This window comes from Hipposideros armiger, unplaced genomic scaffold (assembly GCF_001890085.2).
Source record: "Hipposideros armiger isolate ML-2016 unplaced genomic scaffold, ASM189008v1 scaffold_653, whole genome shotgun sequence".
NCBI lineage: Eukaryota > Metazoa > Chordata > Mammalia > Chiroptera > Hipposideridae > Hipposideros > Hipposideros armiger.
Window position 1 is genome coordinate 1 of NW_017732003.1, and position 23,555 is coordinate 23,555.

The 23,555-nt window shown below is 44.3% G+C and overlaps 1 protein-coding gene across 1 annotated transcript in view; it reads right to left on the reverse strand.

Annotated features, from left to right (window-relative positions):
• Positions 1-7,094: 7,094 nt before the first annotated feature.
• The window catches only part of LOC109372653 (Down syndrome cell adhesion molecule), a gene marked incomplete at both ends in the record, with an annotated part of 567,322 nt that continues 550,861 nt past the window's right edge, over positions 7,095-23,555 (reverse strand). Inside the window, 3 exons of the mRNA XM_019626036.1 lie at positions 7,095-7,228; positions 16,192-16,347; positions 22,549-22,695. Of these exons, the coding sequence (XP_019481581.1) occupies positions 7,095-7,228; positions 16,192-16,347; positions 22,549-22,695 (437 nt within the window). The remainder of the gene's footprint in view (positions 7,229-16,191; positions 16,348-22,548; positions 22,696-23,555) is intronic.

The window sequence follows — 23,555 nt, forward strand, 5'->3', positions numbered from 1 at the left end:
CTTAGGCCAGGTTGGCATCTCCGTAATTTCCAGCTTCGCCATTACAGCAAAAAGAGACCCACTATTAGACCATTTAGACAGAACTACAGAAGGATTATTTCCATGTCAGTGACTTCATGAGGCATTTCATCCAGCTCCTTCTGAGATAGAAAGCATCCCAAAGTTTATAACACACTTTTCTGCCTTATTAAGCAGAAACTTCATTACACGACTTAACCTCAATTGGATGACTCAGAGCCATAATCCATAACATTTAGTTCAACACAACATTTGCTGAATATCTACTGTTTCAGCATAATAGCAGGTTTTTCAAAGGTAATGCAGTGACTAACTGTGTTTCCTGCACTTAGGAAGCTGACAAGCCACTAGAGGGGCCCAACTATGCCCCCATCTAACAATGATACAAGTGATTATGGTGATGCCAGCGTTGAGTTTGAGAATCAATGGTGGGGATCACTGAGGTGAGATGGGGCCAGCTTCCCAGGAAAGTAAGAGGCTTTCAGGGTGTAGAGCCTGGACTCAGAGCTTGCACACCTGTGGGTGGTAGACCCTGTCTTTATCTTGCTAAGCACATTCTCAGTACCACTATAGTGAAGATAATAATAACAACCTCTCTTGCATAAAGTAATCACGGGAATTAACTGATGGAAAACTGTAGTTTTAAGATGTGGGTCACAGAAGCTATTTAGTAGGTCATAACACTCATTTATAAAATGAAATAGAAGAGGGAAAAAAAATCCACTAAAAAAGATCAGAGTGCAGCACATGCGGTGAGCTTTGTTGTGTGTGCCCTGGCTTGTGATTATGAAATGTATGTCCTGCCGTGAGTCATGAAAAAACAAGATTGGAAACCACGGGCACAAAGCATTTAGCACACAGGGGCTAGAGTATAGCAAGTATTCAAAACTGGTGGAATAAATTGCATAGCATTTAAGTTGAGCTTTAAGAATAGGCATTTTTATTGAAATTATCCTTTTTAAGGGCTTCATTAAATTATTGGCCAAAGATTAAAAATTAGCATTTTTACATGGAAGAATGAAAGGGAGATGACAAGGAGGACCCAACACACACACGACATGGGGTGGCTTAGATATTGGATGAGGGAATGCTGAAAGAATATGAGACTGGGCAGGATTGTGGAAATCTGTACAGGTCATCGTGGTGATTTTGAACTTTTTCTTTTTTCTTTCTTTTTTTGACTAAAAAGGGAGAAGTCAAGAGAGATGCATAAGGGAATGATGTGATCAGATCCAGAATTTGAAAGAACGATCATGAGAGTGATGTGGACAGTGGACTGGGAGTTGACACTGGGAGTGGAAAGCCTTCTGACCTAGTTTGGGTTCCCCAGGTGAGGACCTGAGCCAAGGCAACGGCAGTGGGTGTGAAAGGGGGAAGAGGATTGAAAAGATATTGCAGAGAGAGGATCCTCATGACGCGAGATCTCTTTGCAGGTGCTATTTCCTCTGATCATCATACCCTTTCATTAGGTAAAATTCTTCCCCTCCTGCAAGCCAGGGCTGTATATATTCCTAGGAAACCATCTTTGACTATTGTTTAATACTCCCTCACCTGTGTTCCTGTGTCATCCTGTGCTGTTGTGTCCACTGCCACATCACACTGAACAGTGACAATCTCCAGTACTTTCTGCCTGCCTTAGAGCTAGGAACACCTCAAGAAAGACACTCTGTCCTTTAGCATTGCAGCCCTGTGGTGGTTGTGAGAGCTGCTCTCCAAACATTCTGCTTTTCCTGTCTTCTGGGTTCGTGTTAGGATTGTACTTCCTGGTTCCCTTGTGGTTCAGTGAGGTCATGTGATGAATTCTGGCCAATGATTTGTGCTGGGGCCATTTTATGCCTATGTCACATCCTCCAGAGATTTCCTTCCCTCTGCCATAAAACCTGCCTGGGTCCCTCCAGGAGTGAAGATAACATGGAACAGAGCTGCCATCAACTCACAATGGAGATGAATGGGAAAGTAAAATAAAACTGTTGGTGTAAATCAATGAGATTTTTGGCTTGTTTGTTATGCAGCATAACTCAGCTTCTGTTGACTGAGACACCCAGAACTGGGCTTGGCCCATGGCCCAGAGTTGTGCTCTTCATCTATGGGCTGTGTCAATGAAGAAATGAGTTAGTAACCAATTGGATAATGAATGGAGATGGAGGACAGGAGTCAAAGGTCACTCTAAGGCTTCTAGTCAGAGCACAAAAGATATTGCTAGATCATTAGCTTAGCTGGGAAACAGAAAGAGAAAGCGGCAAGAATGAATTTGTTTTTTTACATGTTGGGCATGGATGGTGGGAAGTTGGAAATACAGGTCTGATTGGTTCTCTAAGATTTTCAGGGTTAGAGATAAAAATTTTGAACTCAGCTTTCAATGATAGTTAAATTATGAGAATTGATTCAATGATTCATGAAAAGAGGATAAAGGAAGACTATTGAAGAATGCTTACATTTAAGGGTGGGGTGTCCAGGGAGAGGCAGCAACGAAAGACAGAAAGAATAAAAGGATAATGGGAGCTGAGAAAGAATGAATTTAAAAGTCAATAGCTATATTTAGCATGCTCTTCTACAACTTAAAAGAGGAAGCCCAGTGCCTCTTCCTAAGAGGTGGTGGGATTCTACAACTGGGAACTCCACGGCGACTTCTAAGAGAGGAGCAGTGGACGTTGCACAGAATCGTCTTTATGTGAGTATAGATAGTCAACTAGACGCGATTTGCCCGACGCTGTCACCACACCCCTCGTTGGCTGGAGCTTCCTGAACACTTGGTTCTCTGGAGCCCCACTCTCTTGTCCTGAGCCCCACTACAGCTTCCCTACATGCATTCTCGGGAGGGTTGGGAAGCGTGCACACACCTGCTCCCTTGGACTAAAAGTTGTCTGGCCCTGGTGAAAGTTGCTTTCCTTGTTTCACAGAACACTTGCTTAATGCTAAGTTGTGGGCTCCATCACGGAGAGTTAATTGCTGAACATCTTCTAGATACAAAGACTGCTGGTATATTCTCCTTTGCTCACTAAGCAACCTACTACGTGCAGGAACTGAATAATGTGATTGTCTGAAACTAGAATAACTGATGTGAAGCCCAGGGCTCATTGATGTAATTATTTTAGGCCTTCTGAGTTTATTCTTCATCAAGGAGCAGTTTGTGCTATCTAATCTCACATTTCTTAGCCCGGGGTAAATCAGATTAGCATTGTAAAATAGACAGCTTCTATATCCTAGTGCTTATTTAATATATCACATTTCTCATGGACTGCTTTTATCTAGGGAGGAGGGTTAGAGTGGAAATTGAGCTTTGATTTCCTGGGACCTGACAGGTTTAGCTCACTCCTTCCGATTTCCATTGTTTATCATAGCGTGTGAATTGATCGTTCAAACCAATCTCTATTCAAATTAATATCCACAGTCCAAATTGATTTGGCTGAGTCCTGGAATCAAATGAAGTTTGAGATTTTGCTGTTTGAATCTCTGATGAGAGAGGTCGATGTCTCATTGCATTTGCTGGTCTCTCGTGGTGAGATAGGGTTTCCCTGGCTGAGCTTTCAGACAACCAGTCTTTAGATGTATTTACAGTTTCTTGTCTGCCCCTACACAAAGCCTCAATTTCTAATATCTTTTTTAATCTTTATTAAATTTTGGGGAGTGACATTGGTTAGTAAAATCATATAGGTTTCAAGTGTACAATTCTATACATCATCTATAATTTGCATTTGTGTTCACCACCCAGAGTCAGTTTTCCTTCCATCACCATATATGTGACCCCCTTTTCCCTCTTCTACCACCCCTGATCCGCCCTTAGATCTTTTACTAAGCTGAACTGAGAGAACACCATGAAACAAATGTCTATGATTAGACAATTTATTTCACACATAGAGAAAAGAGCCTGTGTCTCTTAACAAGGTCCGTTCCCCAGGAAGGGAGATGAAGTGGGAATCTTGAGAGAAAATTTACGTCAGCAAGGAGGTTAGCTGAGGGACTCTTATAAAGAAGATTAAATTACAGAGTATGCTGTGTCCTGATTTATCCTCCCGTGTTCTACATTGAACTATGAAATCATCTCAAAGGAAAAAAAAAAGGAAATTTCGAATAAGGGACCAGGAAAATTACATAGGGTTGGAATGCCCTCTGGTGTTTATCCAGACACATAGGCAGACATTGTAAAAGCCTCTGAAAATTTGATAACACCCAGTTTTCTGTCTTAAAATTAAATTACAGAAAATAAAGATGGAAAAAAACACCACCTTTCAGTAATTTACAGTTTCTTATTAATTTCATGTGAAAAAACCAGAATAATAGATGGAATTCTCAAGGGCTCGCCTCTGAAGAGAAGGGTAATAGTTCTCACTGATCTTTCCTATTATTTTATTCTAAAAATAGGCCCTGTGTACGAAACCTCTGTACCTCCCACTCAATTTTGCTGTCAACCTAACACTGCTCTAAAAAATAAAGTCTATTAAAAAATAGACCTTGTGCTCTTAAACAACACTTGAAGTAGATGAATAGCAGCGTGGATGCACAGAGGTGGAATAAACCCGATTCTGGTTCTCCTCACTTTATTGAAGACAGCTCTAGGGCTCGGGTCCCTCCTTGCAAAGCTTAACAAATGGTGCTGCCCAGAAGACCACAGGCACCTGTAGGATCACAGTGCTTTTTTAATATGGTCCAAAGATAGCACAGAGGCGGTGGATGTACGACATCAATGAGGGGAGAAATTCAGTTGTCATTTCCCACCTTTTCTGGTTGGCTGGATCCCGTTACTGACGTTTTGGGAAGGGCCTTGTTGAGAAAGTACTGGGTGGTCAAATGGAGAGACCATGGAAATCCCTGAGCAGATAACTTCCACTCCATTCTACAGACTGTTCCACCACGTTTTCAGGACGGCACTTCTTTTTTTTTATCGTATGGAATTCGTAGGCTGGGAGAATGGGGATGGAGATGGCCCACAGCATCCGTGAATGGGGCCTCACTCCTCGAAGTGTCATCATTCAGGACTAATTTCAGGTAAACCAGGTTGGGATCTTTCGTGTAGAGATAAAGACCAAATGGATGAGACAGAGCGAGGGGGCTGCTGGTTTTCTCGTTCCAGCTGGTTGGCATCTAAACAGCAAATGTGAGCCCTACAGCAAATATTGGGTTGTAGGAAAAGTCATGACGCATTTTTGCAACAAAAAACATAGAAAAAAATATGTCATGACTTTTCCGACCACCCAATAGATACCTGAATGGATGGAGGGATAGGAATAAAGAAGCACTTCCGGCTCTAGTGGAATATGGGTACTCTTTACTTCAGGAGTGATTTTGTCTCTCTTTGGCAAAATGGTGACATGTGAGGGCTAACAGGGGGTCCTCAGTGAGTTGCCTCTGAGCATAGGAACACAATTGCCCAGCATGTCACCTCAGCGTCTACACTGCTTTGCATCTCTGGGCTTTGAAGGTAGGGTTCAGCAGGTGAGAGTTTATGGCATGTCTGAAACCAAATAAGGAACCCACAAACAAGTTCTGGAACCCAGCTCTGACCCTGTCACATTTAAATCTACTTCAACTCTAGAGGTGCGGCCGTTGACACATAAACGGCAGGACAGACACCTTGATATTTTCAGCAGCGCGCTTGGCCTCAGTGAGCTGTACATGCGTTCACTCCCCGTCCCCCCGCCATTAATTGTGCTCACTGCATAGTGTTGCCAGACTGTATATTTGGGGAAACATATCGGTTTAATTAAAAGATTAATTAATAAATTAGTTTGGGAACTTATTCAGCCTTGAAGTGGAAGGAAGTTCTGACACCTGCTACAGCATGGATGAACCTGGAGGACATGATGCTGAGGGAAGTAAGCCAGTCACAGAAGGACAAACACTGTGTGATTCTACTTATACGAGGTCCCTAGAGTAGTCAAACCCATAAGAATGGGGGTGCTGGGGGTTGGAGGAGGGGGCATGTGGAGAGTTAGCGTTCAATGTGAGCAGAGTTTGAGTTGGGGAAGACGGCAAGTTCTAGAGATCGATGAGGGTGATGGTCGCACAACAATGTGACTGTGCCGAATGTCACGAACTACACACTTAAAAATGGTAAATTTCATGTTATGATAGCTTACCAAATTAAAACCAAAGTTAATTTGTATATTCACTCCATAAATACTTATTGAGCAACTATGCATGTCAAGTTCTATGCTGGGAGCTGGGAGATGTAAAGATGGATTACACACGGTACCTACTTCAGAAAATATCTTAAACGTTTCTATGAAAACTCCGCAGACTTTGATGAACCGTTTTTACTTTCTTTTCTCTAAAATTTCCCTTTTGTATCTGGTCTAAGAAACAGTTTAACTCTATAGGTATTATTCAGTGGTAATACTATTAATGATAGTAAATACTGCACTTTCAAATATTAAGTACTCTAACTTTTAATTCCTTCACAATTAACTAAGCTGACTATTGTCATTGTGAGGGTCACAGATCCTCATTAAAGTCCCTCATTTCTAGCACAACAGGGTTTGCCTGCTTCTTAATGGGGGAGAGGGCAGGGAAGAAAGATGGGGGGAGAAGGGTGCCAAGGAAGACAGTGGGGAGGGGAGACCCAAGGAGGGAGGCAGGTGGGACAGGGAAGGGAGACGGGGGTGCACAGAATCGTCTTTATGTGAGTATAGATAGTCAACTAGACGCGATTTGCCCGACTCTGTCACCACACCCCTCATTGGCTGGAGCTTCCTGAACACTTGGTTCTCTGAAGCCCCACTCTNTTTCAAGAGGAGTCCAACAGCAAAATCAATAGGTGTTGGTCACTGACTACCAATTAAGGCACAATTAAGGCCTCTGGGTTTGATTTCAATAAGCCGGCTGGCAGTTTTGTGGGAAGTCACCAAATAAGCAATGATTCTAGACAATTGTATCCCTTGCGATGATTCAGATGTGCATTTTCAAATGAGGCGGAAATGAGGATGCAGCTTTGTACATGGAGACAACGACAGGAGGAACACGAAGCCACTGGGAAGACCCAAGAAGGTGGAAAACAGAAGGAATGGAACCATCCGGATGAGCTCTGGCGGCTCATGGCTGAAGGCGCTAGAAAGGCACTTGGTTATTTACCAACTTACTGTGGGGTAGGGGTGGGAGCAGAACACGGTGTACTTTCGGATGACGCCATTCAGCTTGAGAGGGGGCAGCCAGGACACGAAGACCATGGAGGCCGAGGCCGCAGCTGCCTTGACGCCCGCGGGAGGACCTGGAACTAGAAGAGCCGTGCATTTAGTCACAAACATGGTCTCCACCCAGGTGCTCAGGCCCACTCTGCCTGATGCGAACTCCAGGCCTTCTGGGCCTGGCTACTGTCTGTGCTCAGCTTTTCAAGAGTCAGTGTTATGGGCTGAATTGTGTCCCCTCAAAATCCATATGGTGAAGCTCTAACCCCAGGACCTCAGAATGTGACCTTATTTGGAGATTGGGTCTTTATAGGTGATCAAGTTAAAATGAAGTCATTAGGGTGGGTCCTAACCCAACATGACTGGTGTCCTTATTAGAAAAGGGAGGGGGAAGTTTGGATACAGACACACATAGAGAGAAGACGATGTGCAGACAGGGAGAAGATGGCTGTCTACAAGCCAGCGAGAGAGGCCAGGAGCACGCCCTCCCTCATGGCCTCAGCAGGAACCATCCCTGCCCACACCTTGATTTTGGACTTCTGGGCTCCAGAGCCATGAGACAATATGTTTCTGGTGTTGAGCCCCCTCCCCTCCACCCCCAGTCTGTGGCACTTGTTACCACGGCTGTAGGAACTGACAGCGAGTCTCTCTTTGAACCCCACTAGGCCCTGTCCTTGGGCGTGTCCTCTAAGAGCTCTATTTTCACAAGAATCCCACTAAGTCAGGTCAGCCAGAATCCCCTCAACATCTGACCACTCTCGATATCTGATCAATGTCCTCATTCTCTACCATCCTCCAGATCACATCTGATCATCAGCCTGCCTTCAGCAAACTCCTGTTAGCTCAGTTTAGTCAGAATGTCACTAACCCCTGCTGTTTCCTCTTGTAGTTTCCCATCCAAAGACCCCACCGTACCCACTTTTTTCCTCGGCTGTAAATTCCCAGTGTTACTGCTTGTATTCAGTGTCCAGCCCAGTCTCTGTCCCCTACTGCACAACCCCCATTGGGGCAGGCCCTACACCTACCTCAGCAGCCCCCTGAGGAAAGCCTGTCTTACTGTTGTTTAACAAGTGTCATGAGTACTTGTTTCTTTTACAGAACTCACATAATCACTGCACGTCCCTGTTTTCCTGGGACCCTTCTGTTCCCACTTCAGTCCCTGGTGATTTCCTGCCTCTGAATAGCTGGAGAATTTAGCTTCTGGGTCACTCTTGTTTCTACTACAGGTTTTGGCTTTGAATGGGCTGGAGATGTATATCTTGCCTCCTGAGTTAAGACGAATGAGGGAGAACGACCTCAGTCATCAGAGGTCACTCTTCCTTGCCCAAAACACTTTGTGATGGCACCTCTTTTGGCTCAGGAGAGGTGTAACAACATTTTTTATGAGTATGGAATTTTGTGTCAACAATTCAGTTTTTATAGATGACAAACTTCGGTCTACAAACCATCTAAGAAGGTAGGAAATGTTGTTAACAATATTAAGCATAATTTGGGAGTGAGATTGAAGGCATATAGCCCTCCCCCATCTTTTTGTTTTCCAGGTTACAGAAGGAGGATGGGATGAGGTGGGTAGGACACAGGAACAAGAGAAAAGTGTTTCTATGAGCAAAGCCTGAAGGCTCTTGCTTTCTTCCTCACTGTCTAACTGTCTACTTGGAGGGTGGTTCCCACCTTGATGGAGGTCTTGAAAATCAAACCAATAAAAGTCCCTTGTGAGCCCCTGGAGGAATCTTTGAGTCTCTTCCTGCTCCAGCAACAACATAGCTATTCAGTAAATATTTTGGGGGTTGAATGTGTGTCTCATAATTGCCATCTTGACCCTTGAAAGTGAAAACAACAAAACCAACAACTCTGGTGAGAGTACACGTGGTTTGGATACAGTCTGTACTTGAAAATGTAAATCTTAGCGTCAGTTTCTGGCAAGTCCTGCTGACAGCAGAGGGTCTAGGAAGGGAAACACACATAAGAGATGAAGGCTGGATTACTATGTCCTCGGGAGCAAGGCACCGTTGTTCTGGGTATAAAGGGCAAGGCAACACATTCACAGGTCCACAAGCTGGCTCAGAGCCACCAGGCCTCCTCTCAAACACCAAGGGCAGAGGGGACCTTCTCTTGGTCTTTCCATCCTAATGGAATCCCCGGATTAGCCAACACTCTCCATTCCTTCTATAAAGCAACCACCGCACTGGCACCCACCATGTGCAGCATGCCCTCTGGCCAGCTTCTTTCTAGGAGCCCATGTACTTCGGTCACAGCCACCTGAGTCACTGCTCAACAGAACTCAGTCACCCTTGTTCCCACCCTGTTTGTGACAATTGTGCTTGTCACGGTAATGCAATTTAATTCGTTATGAAAACCAATGAAATACGAGCACAAAGAAAGCTGTTTCTATGACAATTAATGGGACGTCTTGGGAAAAGCTCCCTAAAGCTAAGAAAAGAAAAGAAAAAAAAAGGAAGGTTCAACTAAGTTTGGGCAAGATTATGAGAATGGGATACATGGCAAACATGAAGGCAACCAGATGAAAAAAAATGGTAAATGTTTTTGCTCCACTATTGCAAAACTGAAAACGGAAGTTGCAGATGATCTATGATGGATAGAGTTCATGGAATGGAAGATGACAACTCTAATCTCCGCACCCAAACTTAGAGAAGTGAGCCTAATTTGGGTAGGCAGTGATGAGAGAATAAATCTATATTTATATGTTTTAAGTTGAAATACACGTTTATGGTATGTTTCTTGGTCACTGTAAAATTTAGTGATTCCTTGCTGTAATTGGTTATTTCCATTAAGTTGTCTTGATCACATCAGATCAGAGGGCTTTTACTGTACTTGCTATCGAAACCCCCATCTGGTTCCTCATACACTGATTTATGATATATCTGGTGCAATCCATAATTGAATGGTTATTAGAATTTTGTTCAATAAAATAATGACTATATAGAAACTTTGAGGAACTAGACATTTGGAAATATTTTCTGGGTTACTGAGACAATACATTAAGAGCTAGAATTTAAAATTTTAGTTCTGGTTTGGACTACACAATAGTGGTTAAAGGTGAGGGCCCTGCAGCCCCTCTGCGGGCTTTTGTCCACCTCTACCGCATGGTTCTATGGCCTGGGCAAGTCCATCAATTTCTCCGATAAGCCTTAGTTTGCTCATCTATGAAGCTGGAAAAACAATTACAGTATTTATCATTTTACAACTACGATTGTGAGAGATAATGCGTGTAAAGAATTCATATGGAGTCCTGTATACAATGAGCACTAAAGAAATTCTAGCTCTGACTTGTAATAACCATCATCATTTCCTTATTTTACATGACACTAAAGGATCCTGGCCTTTACTTTGTGACTCAATTTTGAGTCACAAGACGTTGAGAACTGTAGAAGACAGGGATGATGTAGGACAGTCTGTGTGGGACATATTAAAACATCCCTTGTCACCAGATTCCATTTTGCAAATCGGTTTTTTGCTTATGAAGGTCTAGGCGAGCTTAAGCAGTTGTCATGCATTCCTGTCCATTGTTGTGTCCATTTCTGACTTTACATCTGACGGGTTGAAGTAAAAGAGGCAGCTGCAGAGAACCATCCCTTGTATGTTCTCCCAACTTGCCTGGACCTTCCTTCTGTGCTGCTGATGTTCTTATAGCTCTAATCCGATTGCTACTGACATCTCCACTCTAATTCACAGGCGCTTGAGACCTACCATGTCCCCAAGGGAGCGTGCCATCTTCTCTCCTAAGCCTGACTTCCTCTTGTCCCCCATTGCAGGCCACAGCACAGCTATCTCCTGGTTGCAAAAGCCAGAACCTAGAATTCTCTTCCCACCTGTGTCCCCCTCAATGGATGTGTAAGGTTGGTGTGACCCCTCAACTTACTCGTGGACATGCCAGGTTGGTGGCTGTGCTCTCCTCCCAGCTCGGTGTTGTTCTGTGCCATTGAGCCTTTTTAGGTCCTGGAAAGTGGCATGCTTCTCCCACCACAGGACCTTGTTACTTGATGATCTAGTAACCACAATGAACTGGATCCTGCCATCAACCAGCAAGCATAGGGCAGGACCTGACTTCAGGTGAAACCACAGCCCTGCCAACACCTGGATTTTAGCCTGCGAGACACTGGGCAGAGGACCCAATGAAGCCGAACCTGGACCCCTGATCCATGGAAACATTGAGATAACACATTTGCATTGTCTTAAGGTTCTAAGTTTGTGGTAATTTGTTACACAGCGTCGGAAATAAATCCATACAGTTAAGGGTTCTAACAATACAGTGAAACCTTGGATTGCGAGTAACATGGTTTGTGAGTGTTCCGCAAGACGAGCAAACATTTCTAGTACATTTTAACGTGGTAAATGAGCGATGTCTTGCAATATGAGTAGTTTGTTTCTGGAATGAATTATGCTTGCAAACCAAGGTATTACTGTATATCTTAATCAAACATCAAAGTTGGTGTTCTGAAAAGAATATTGTCTTGATGTATGAAAGAAGTTAGACTGAGTGTCTGTGAGAAACTTCAGTCAGCCTCATTTTTGTCATGATCATTTTTCCGGTCTTGGTGATCAGGTACAGGCATGTGTGTGTGTGTGTGTGTGTGTGTGTGTGTGTGTGTGTGTGTGTGAGTGTGTGTTGTGTTGTATGTGTTTAGGGCACGTATGTGTAGTGTGTAGTGTGTGGCGTGCGTGGTGTGCCTGTGCATACTCGTATGTGGCCCACCGTGGGATCCACCTGAGCCCAGCTCCACAGCAGCCTCTCTGAGCCATGCGCCGATGACACCATATTGGATGGATGCAACCACATCGCAGTCATCACAGCCAAGCAAGTAAACACGTCTCTTTTCTCCTCGCATTTCCACAAGATCCCGATCGCCCGGCCTTAGCTCTTACTAGAGCAGTGATTTCCAGACAGTCTTTGAAGGAGACACATCTTTTAAGTAAAGGATCACGTGGGATAACTCAAGCGGAAGCGGTTCTAGCACAGTAGGGAGCATGGAGGTCCCCCCCTGGGCTTCTTGCTTCCCACTGGGCACCTCTGAGGCCCCCAGGAGCCCAGGGACTTCACAGACACCTGTAAGGCAGTCGCTGCAGAGGCAGGAGCTTTGAGACCCACACGGCCCAGGGCCTTTAGGACGTCAGGTCTGCTGTGCCATTGGCGTGCCTGCTGCCACACTAAGCTCTGCCACATGCGCAGGACTCTGGAGTAGCCCTGACATGAACTGATTAATTGATTAATTGACTGTCAGGCCTTCCCATGGCACATAATGCCTTCAGTGTGTACAGAGGGGCAGCACGGGTGCGGTTAGGCAAACACACACACACACACACACACACACACACACACACACACACCACACATGCAGGCCACTGCTTTTAGGATACACTGAGTTCAGTTACACAGTCACCTGGGGACACGCCATCCATGCCTTCAAGAGAACACGTGGCTCAAGATATGGGTGGCCAGAGGAGTCAGAGACATCCTGCTATCTGTTTATTTTTCACTCACTCCTAGCTCTGTTTTCTGATATCCCACCTAAGAGATTATTAATCACAGGGGAGGGAGCAAAGGTCACACGCCACACTTCTCTTGGGCCTTCTTGCATGATGCCTTATTGAACTATGTGTATCAGTGAGGAACCCAGAAAATCTGTGATCTTAAACACAGCAGTCTCTGTTTATACATGAACAATGTTTACTTTTGCAGAAAAGGATCAGGGCCGAAATGACTTTGTGCTTGCAGAATCAAAATAACAATTGCAAAATTAATAGATTGCATTTTGTTTTGAATTCTCTGTCTCCACAGTTTGTTTAGATTATAGTCTCAGCAAAGAAAATGGTACAAGAATTTTTCACAAACGTTTTAGAATTCAGAATTAGTTGTCTTGTGATCAAGACCAAAAACCCAGATCAGCAAATAATCTTATAACGATTATTTATAAAGGTCCAAGCTCTCATTGGCTGAGCAGTCCTGGGAAGAGAGTCTGAGAGGTGAGCCATTCTCATAGACCCTGAGAATACGTCCATGGACTGGAGGCTGTAATTATAGATCCACGGCTATATCTATGGGCCTAAGAATATGTCTATTGACCAAGAATCCTTATAGAGGCTGTGAAACTGCTTAAGGTACAGAAAACTTGTTCTGCAAGTAAATATTTCAGTTGCAACTATCTCCTGCAGACATAGACGTTTTGTCTTTTTTTTGACTCTTTATTTTAGCTAGTTTTATTTATGTATTATTTTATTCTGTTTTTGTATGTTTTACTAGCAAGTGATAAGTTTTTCCTTTTTAAGACAATCAGTGACCCAACAACATAATTTAAAACTCTAGGTCACCTGACACTGAGGGGATGGGCGTAGAGGACAAAATTGAATGTTTGTTGTCAACCTATTAGTATTAATATTTCTTTACTTGTGAGAACATCAATAAACTCTAAAACCTCAACCAGTGCCTACAAGAGTGTCTTACTAAGGAAGAACTTCATAAATGTTGGCAATCATTATCTTACTGGAATTTTATCCACATTTTTACGTAATTTAATTGGAAGTTGTCAGTGTATTCCAAACTTCAAAACTAGAAGGCTTCATAGTAGAATAATAACCAGGATCTATATTGATTTTATGAAGCATTTATTCTATGATAATTAGCTTTTGTCCCTTCTTCTTTCAATTGGACATAAAATTGCATTCAGTTCTATAAACTGCCCAAATATCTATTTATATTAGATATTGAGTCTGTAAGAGGGGCTAGCACAATTCTTCAGCATTTCTAAATTAGTGATATTTTCCTGTGACATCTGAGAGAGAAGCTCATTATTACACCAGTTTTTCTCTCTTTCCACCCAATCTCTGTTCAGCTTTTTTTTTTTAACTGCTGCAGATTTATCCCAAGTAAATATTGACATCCAGTTGTGCATCACTCCTTGCCCCACACACCAGCACACGTGGAATTCATCCCTCCTCCCTGGGGGAACTGGTATACCCAAGGCAGGGTCTTCCATAATTGATCACATCTCCATACACCATCAGCACCAATGTGAAAGCAGAGAATAATTGATTGAGAAATTAGACTTTGGGTCTCAGGGTCATGTTTTGAGACAGAACTTTATGATTAATTAAAAATTGATCCAAGATGACCAGTCAATAAAAAGCTGTAGACAGCCTTCCCTTCTTATTAGATTTTTGTACTGTCTTCAGATAAGTGCAGCTGTCAAAATTCATCTTGCTGATCAATTTGCTCTTTAAATAAGAATTCCAGTGAAATTTGTGCTATTGCTTATCAATGCAAAAGAGTGTTCCACCCCTGCTCTGAAGGCGTAGAGATCAAATAATCAAGTATCGAGTGTCAGGAACAATCCCACTATGTGTCAAACTAGGTGTTTGCACACATCACTTCACTTTTTATATCTTAATTCTGCGCAGTCTCATTGTTATGGAAATTTTGTACGTGAAGATAGTCAGAGAAGGTTATGTAAGGTGCCCAAAGTCCCACGGGCGGCAGGTGACAGGGTCAGCACCTAGACCTGGGTCTTCGTCTACTACATGTTTTAAATTAAATTAGAGCTGTCTTCACTCAGGATATAGCTTTGTAGACTTCTCTATTAATGTGCGATGTCCTAATGGCATTGCATTTTGACCTTAGATTTCTCTAAATAATCCAATATCTTTGAGCAGAATTGGCTGACACCTGCACACTCTTGGGAAGAATTACCTGCATGTTCTAGAAAAAAACTAAAGCTAATGGGGGTTCATTTGTGTGCAGACCTTATAACGTGATAAGAGCTAGAGAGACAGGAAAATTACGTGTAAGGGTGGATGGAAGGGACTGCTCAGCGGGGTAGGGCCGGGTTTGTTGAGATGAGAACTGACAGTGGGGTGGGAGATGGCAGGCCGCGAATGTCAGGGGAGCGTTGTTAGGGGACAGAAATGCTGGAGAGAAGAGTCCAGCCAGGCCCCTGAGTGTGAGTCCGGAGCTTTGCTTCCACACAATGGACATGAGGTGGAGCAACAGCACGTTTGATATTCTGCGTACATGCACATCAAACCTGCCAATTCCCTGGAGATCCTGGTCAGTGGGCGACAGCGCTCCCACCCCACCCTGCCCAGCCTCCTGGGGAACAGAGTCCTGGAAAGAAGACCAATAACTTGTAGAGCCCAGTCAGCGCAGAACTTAGGTATCCTGGTGTCTCATCTCAACCCTGCCTCTGGAAAAACGGCTCTGATTTGGAGGGCTCCACATGGGGATCAACTTGATATCAGTTGCTCCTTCCTTTAGAAAGGTGGACACTGCTTTTCTCACTGCTGCTATAATCTTTTTTAGAACTTCAACTGTTCTTCAAACAGGCTTGGATAAAGCCCCTCAGAGTTTCCCTTAAAAAGTAATACAACAAATGATTTGCAACGTAGCTTTTGTAGATTTGGGAAATAGTCACATAACTAAGCCCAATAATGTCGAATGGCAAGAATTAATGGTCTGAAAAAAAGTGTGCCATGGTTTAAAATGTTACTAAATCATCATCTATTTCTGTAAGACATTTAAAAATTAACATGAAGCTCTCCAATTAAAGGCTTATTCTAAAGTAATTCCAAAGCTGGCACAGAATAATGCGACTTAGATGGTTACATAACTCTCAAATGGAAGGCTGGAAATAATCAGACCTTACGCTCCATGACTGAAGAGTCACCGAAATTATTCTATCGGGATACAAAACACATATGGCAACTATAACAGCTCTGGGATAAAAGGCATTTTTGCTTAAAATAATACTTGGCCAAAAAAGAAAATTACAAGGGAAGAAAGAGAGAAACAATGGGTAAATTAACGAAGGTGACACAGGAAGCTGATGGTCTGAATCATGCTGGGATGTTTGGGGAGGGCAGCGAAAGGTTCCCATGGAGGAAAGTCGGGGGCAGGGTGACGGGTTCAGGTGAGAGCTCTGTGACCCAGGCTTTCCTTGAATAACTCCAGCCCCAAATGCTGCCCCTGGGCAGGAGCCTCATAGGACCCCGGGCGTTTCAGACAGGAGCTGAGAGTTCCACCCACACCTGCCTCATTTCTCACCATCTTCTTTGGTCCTGGTAAAGATCTGCTCACTCCGGACACCGTCCCCAGCGCGGGTGAACGCCAGCACCTGGATGCTATAGTTGGTGTATTTTTCCAGTCCGTCCAGCTCCAGGGAAGGCTGCATTGTGGTGACGTTTTTAATCTCGCCCAGCTCTGGAGGACAAGAAAACACCATCCAGTTACCGTGGCGATGGGCACGTGCCTTACCCCGTGCTGCTCTTGATGTCCAGCACTGGGCCACACACCTCCACGGGTCACACCCTGAAATTACTCAAAGGGACCGTGCACGGCCTTTCCGTTTGGGAGAGATCATTCTCACTAAACTGCCACACAACACCGGGAGGAAAAACAGAGCAATTCACTCCAAGTTAAGTGTTATAAACCCAACGCCAGCACCGCGGCTGCCACTGCTGGGAAGCCCGCCAGCATTAGCTCATCACCCATGTCCCTCGCACCTCCACCCAGGACACACGGACCACATAGCCCTCACTCTGCAGACACATTTCCAACTGCTCATTGAGAAGCTTCCGTGCAATCACTGTGTATTGGGACATGGTCACCAGACATAGCGTGCTGACCGCTTCGTAAGATATGTGAATGTCTCATCACTATGCTGCACACCTGAAACTAATATGGTATTTCATGTCAACAATAATGGAAGATAAATTTTAAAATTGCACATACTGAGTTTGGACATATGCATACACTTGGGGTACCATCACTACACTGAGGACAACAAACGTAGTATCGCCTCACAAAGAGAAGCTTATGCACATTGACTTTCAGTCTTGGGGTTGGTTTTTAAAACCAACTCTAAGTCAACACACATGTGTTGTTCAGGACCTAACTTCTCTAACACGTGAGCTGAGCTGAGGTGGCTCGGCCAAGTCCGCCTTTCACCTGAAGCGACCCCTGTCAGCATCCTTGCTGGAGCGAGATGCTGATGTGTCAGATACTCAGCGTTAGCTAAAAATGCTTTGTTTTCTGGAGTGGGATCAGCTAATAATACCCAGAAATGAAACGTTACGCTCTCCCATTTTTGGCATATTATACACGGCAATTTGAGAAAACTTAAAATGGTGTGTTAATACCTCCAGGGGTGTACTGGATTTGGAAGTGAGCTGCCTACAGAGGAAGCTGAGCAGGAGGGAAAGGCCTGAGGAGCCGCTCACCCCTCAGGCAAGGGGCCGTTTGGGGAATGTGTGGGACCACCTGCATCCCTGCGTGCAGGTACGGAGAGAATGGGGCGGGAGGTGGAGGTCCAGGGGGATTCCTGGCCAGCTGTGAGGCTGGCCACAGTGAAGGAAGGCCCCCTCTGAGGCTGCTCGTCGCTTCTCCTGCTCTCCCTTGCCTTGGTGAAGATAGCTGACGTGCTGTGCATGTTACTGAGGTGCCGGCCTTGCTCTGGGTACACATTATCTCTAACCAGCAGTCCTGATATTTCTCTAGCTCACCCCTTTTACAGGTGAGAAAGTTGAGGCAGAGAGAGGACCAACGCCTTGCCCAAGGTCACGGAGCCTGGCGTAGTGGCTGAGAGCACGGCCTGTGGAACCGCAGTGTGTGGCCTCATGACCCCAGTCCACAATCTCAGCCACTCCACCGGGGTCACGCGGTGTGACTGTCACATGGGCCAGGTTCAATGGGCTTTCGGCAGGCTCGGTTTTCTGTTCCTGATCTTTGTCTTTATTTTCTTCTGTCCATCTACCATATTGCACAGAAGTTCAGAGATTAATGAACCCTTAATTTTGTGATTATGATGACTGTGGGATGTCTTGGTCTGTTGGTGTTTTGTCACCGAAAGCATCAAGGTTGAACTGGCCATAGGGGAAAAGCTGAATTTTCAGTAATCCTTGAGGTGGCCGAGGCCTTTCGCGCACATGTCAGGGGGGCCCTGTGTGTGGCCAGGGTTGTGAGTGGAGTAGAGAAATGGGTGCATGAGGGATGCTGGGTCACAGACACAGCCTCGGACCCGAACACGCGCCAAAGGCCTGTTACCGCCTTGAGCAGGTTGTGGGCGGGTTCTGGGGGCAGGACGCTTTGCTGGGGGGAGAAAGCAGGACAAAAAGGGCGAACCTCAGAAGGTGCCTTTGTCCAAGTGTCTTCTGGGAGGCCAGCGGGATGCAGACTTTTAGGGGCCACAGTTTGGATGCCTCAACAGAGGGCATATGAAAATGAGAAAAATGTTTGCTTTTGTGTGGTTGGTGTGCATTAAAAAAGTCAAACATTGTTAGGCCCATAGGGTTAGAAATGCTCCTCTCTGAAGGAAGGGTCTGCCCTGGGTGAACATTAGGTCTCTTGCCATTATATTATTCCTTTATCGTGTTCATTTTCCTGAACATGTCTAATATAGGTGAACTGGATGAGGATAAAAAAAACAAAATGTTAATGGACAAAGCCTAAGTGCAGATTTCATTAAGATCTTTCCAGATTTAGGAAGTTCTACACTATGCCAAAGATCACACACTCACACACACACACACACACACACACACACACACACACTCACGCATATGCATACGCATGCAGATGCACATGTGCACACACACACACACACACACACTCAGGGAACATGCAACTAAGGGGTGGTGAGTTCCATGGAGACATGTGCCAGGAGCTGGTTATCAGGTCCTGACCAAATCATTTGACTCTTGGGCCCTTTGTGTTTTGTCTGTGTGCTTTTTCCTTTAAGAAGGGCCCAGGCAGCTCTACCTCATGCAGAAAATGGGCTCTGCTATTACGATGTGGGACAAAGCTGTGACCATCGGGCAGTGCTGTTCCTGGTGAGACACAGGGATGAGGGGACAGGAGTTAAGAGGGAGAAGGCCAAGTAGGCTGCCTGATCTTTTTAAAGAGAGCAACAACTAAAATGAAAGGATTACAGCTGTGCCTGAATTACTATACTAATTAGAATTTGCATTTGGATGTGGACTCATATTGAGGTTCATTTTGTTTTGATGAACTCATTTGTCATGAACCAGGAATACGACTGCACTTAAAACACTGATTCCATATTATCCCCCAAAGATTTCTAAAGCGACCTGGCTGCCAGCACGCCCTTTCCACACATGCTCCTCATCTTCCCTGATGGAAGGGTATTCCCTGACTAGCAGGTCCTTCATGATTAGCAGGGATGGAGCAGACAAGGAGGAAAATGACAAAAAAGCCAAATCAAAGCAGCATGCTTCATATTCTAATTCTTTTTAGCTCTTGTTCTTTTTTATGGCTTAAACATGGATTTCTATCATCTACCTTCACAGCTCAATAGGGCTATTTTTTAAAAATTATATGGGAAGCAAATAATGTTCAGTTGAAGTCATGAGCAAATAATATGAAATGAATATACAAAATAAATTCAGAACTCACACTATTTCTATTAGAGAAAGCTTGTTTTTATCTAGTATATTTTAAAACAAAATAGTTTCATATGTTTATTTACATCCTCCCTCATTCTCAAAGGGTTTTAAGGCAGAAAAAAAATGGGGGTAGAGATAACTTTTCCAAAGCACACCCTCCCCCAACCGCCCAGCACCACAGCAAACACCCTGGTTGGAGCCTAAATGTGGCTTTGCTTTAGAATCATCCATTTTTGTCATGAAGAAAGACAAAAGACACAAAAAGTAGCTCAGATTCAGATGGAAATAGGACTTTCCAAAGAGTACGATTTTCCCAGCAATCTCAGGTGAATTGCTTCTGCCAGGTCTTAAAAATTTTTTAACTTTCTGATGATGATAAAATTCTAGAAATTTCATTGCTATCTTGTGTATTTAACCTGCGCTATCAAATGTATATTAACCAGTTTTATTTTATCCGATCACATTGATAATAATAAAATTCATTTTTATACATATTTTTTAAAGTATTTGGGGCAGCTGCTAATCACAGTAGTAACAAACTCTTGTCTCTCCCAGCCTATATGAGTGTGTGTGTATGTGTGTATGTGTGTGTATGTGTGTGGTGTGTGAGTGTGTGTGTGAATGTGTGAGTGACAGAGTGTGTGTGTGAGTGTGTGTGAATGACAGTGTGTGTGTGTGTGAGTGACAGAGTGTGTAAGTGACAGAGTGTGTGATTGTGTGAGTGTTTGAGTGTGTGAATGTGTGTGAGTGTGTGTGTGAGTGTGTGAGTGTGTGTGATGTGTTCTCGAGGATCAGTGGGTACAGATCCCTACACAGTCACTGCATGTTCTGTGTCTATGGGAACCTCGGGACCACAGTCCCAGGAGCTTGTGCAAAAGAACCCAGTAATTTGGTGAAATTCCTTCTAATTCATAAATGTTATCTCTTGTAGGCAACAGGTAAGAAGTGACTGTCCGTGAGCAGGTTTGTGTTTCAGAAGGTTCCTTTCTTAGCTTTTGGGAGTTAAGTGCAGAACCTCTGCATTAGTTATCAAGCACATCACTTTGATTTTAATATAGTGAGTAAAAAAATGTGTCTTTAGGAATGGTCGGCATTTCTAGGCATTATTTATTTAAATAAGTTCATGTGTTTGAATATCTAAATTTTTAAAGCTTTAAGGGTGTAAAGTGAATGAACCATATAGACCACATCATCCATCATAGAACTAAGGTGCTAACAGGCAGTATTAGCAAAGATGAGTGATGTGTGAAAATATGAATGGTCACCACGGGATTCTGTGACTATTTCCAACAAGAACAAAAAAAAGGAATGATTTTAGTGTAACTAAGCCCTCAGGTGAATGTGTTTGGGTATTTAATGGTATGTTCTTCGCGATGAGGGGTAGGAACCGGAACAAGAATGTACAACGATTCCCTATAGCATTGTGGCAATAAAATAGATACTTGGGCAAATTTCTGTTGTTCCACACTTTACATCTATGGGATTTTTGAAGGTGTTTTTCGGGAGGAGAGGATGAAGCTGTGAAAGAATCATCCGCTTTAAGCTGTCCCCCAGTGAGGCTGGTGACGCATCACTGCGCTTGTGGTTCTGCGTCCATGAGGTGCTCCCTTGCTCACTAATCGAGAACACCTCACCAGGCAGACACCGCATCCTCGGTGTCTAGCGTGAGCCCAGCACGGAGTCCATGCTCAGTTGACATGTCTGCTGCAGGACGGAGCAGGTGAGTTTTTACAGAATGCCTCCCAGTGCCTGGTGTGCAAGGTGCTATGCTGGACGCCAGGGGGAGCCGGGTCTTGTCCTCAGCCCGGACAAGCAAGTCTGGTTACACACATGTATAGCTAAGGCATGGGTTGCTATTGACTGAGGAAATTGCGCTAATTTTGCTGGTGTGTCTTCCTTTCTTGGTTCTGGCATCAATAGTGGAGCCTCATGCAGCATCGGAGGCTCATTCACCTGGGAGGGGCAGCTTGGCTGAGCTGACTCAGGCGGTCCTGAGCAGGAGTGGGAGATATCTGGGGGAGCCAGCTGTGTTTGCTCAATCTCAGAGGTGAGCTTGCACCTGGAGGCCACACCTACTCAGACGGGCGGAAAGGAGCCCTAGGCCGAGAGGAAGCAGGGCCCAGGGGCAGCGGGACAGGAGAGGCTGCGGGGTGCAGAGCAGGGGAGGGTACGGTATGGGCCACCCAAGTCTCGGGACGTAGCCGTGAGCTGACCTTGGGAAGGCTTTCCTGTGAGGGGCTGGAGTGCAGGCATGCGCAGGTCATGCTCACGGAGGGGCAGCAGCCCCGCTCAGCACCATCCTCCATCTGAGAGCAAAGACACCGACATGGATTCTACCAGAGAATCCAGTCTTGCCGCCACCTGAGCGGGTACTCTCTCATTCACAGCCATGCCCAAACGGGAATTTTGAAAGAAAACAAAATGAACACAAAGAATCAAGAAGAATGAGGGAAAGGAAGCAGGGGGAGAGGAAAGAGGAGGAGAAGGAGGCAAAAACGGAGGGTTCTGGATTGGGCGGTTCCTTAGGGGACTGAGGATGTGCCCCTCAAGGTGCACTGGCACTCCCTCTGAACCCCTTAGCGTTCAGCTATGGAACGCAAGAGGTTTTCCTGCTGAGTTCTATTGGGGAATAGAAAGTGATCAACCTTTTAACATTGAGGAGAACTTTCTAGATACAGATCAAGGTTTTGATGCTGCCTGCAGAGGCTTGACATAGATACTCATATTTAGAAATAACATCCAGGCTTATACTTCCCAGGTGCCAGCCCCCTCCTGTACCTCAAATTACTCTTTGAAGGGATGTAATGCTTTAAACAGCTGTATACACCTGTTAAAATGTTGGATGAGGGACTAAGAACAGAATGACGTGGGGAAAAGAGGAAGGTGCTCACGAATGAAGAAATGCCCGCCGTATTCAGAATCCCATGTTAGGTCGGGAGTCTGCAAAATCCATCGCATATTTTTTGGGGGCAAACTCAAAGCCCTAGTGTAACCCTCTTACCTCCATCCATGAGGTTGGCCCAGTAAATGACTCTGAACCCCTGGAGAATTCCATTCAAGGCTTCCTTGGGAAGTGTGGACCAGGATATTGATATGCTTTCTGGTGATGTTGCTATGGCTTGGACATTTTCAGGGGGGTAACTGGGCACTGAAATTAAATAATTAGAATCTGTAATAACGGTGGGTGGTCTTATCAGCAGAGCAATAAGCAACATTAGCTTAATATTTCAATGGGCAAGCAAAAGAAAAAAATTGCACACAAGTCCCAAAATTAAGGAAAAAAATGAGTCATTCTCCCTATACAAATATGATGATAACCAAGTAAAATACCATGAGTTTACACAGATGTCCTAATAGACTTCCATTGACTCTCTTTCCAGTTTAACTATTTCACTTTAAGGAGGTCGTCCCAGGCTTACGGAGTTGAGAACACTTCTGATCTTATCGCATGAATAAAGATCATTGTTTATCTGGTTTGCTTTCCCATTACTCTTGTAAGTTACTGCTTGGAGTTGCATTTACTTTGTACAATTCCTTCCCTCTATTTATTAATATCTGCCGTATAAATTGGAAGCCTAGCTGAAAAGTGCTAAAACGCAGACAGGTAATCACAGCTTATTCACTACTGACCTCATCCCCAGACCCCCTTTCAATACTATAACATTATGTCAGAGGAAAGAGAGACAATGGACTAAGATACAGGTTAAAAGAATATTTGGAGTATTTTTCATATTGCATTTATGCAAACCTTAAATGCTCTGTCTAGGAGAGAGGACAAAATGTTGACTGCACCACAGGCATCCATGAAAAATGAGCACTGAAGTGTAAACCGAAAGGCATTTTTATTCACTATGGCAAACATTATGAAGATGGAAAGAAAATCCCAGTATTCAAGTTCCTAGTTATCTAAGATTTTGCTTTCTGTAAAAATTATCAGAAGTTATAGATGTAAGTCATCAGTGGCTCCTCTGACTTATTATCACGTGGCTAATTGCACAAGAGATAATT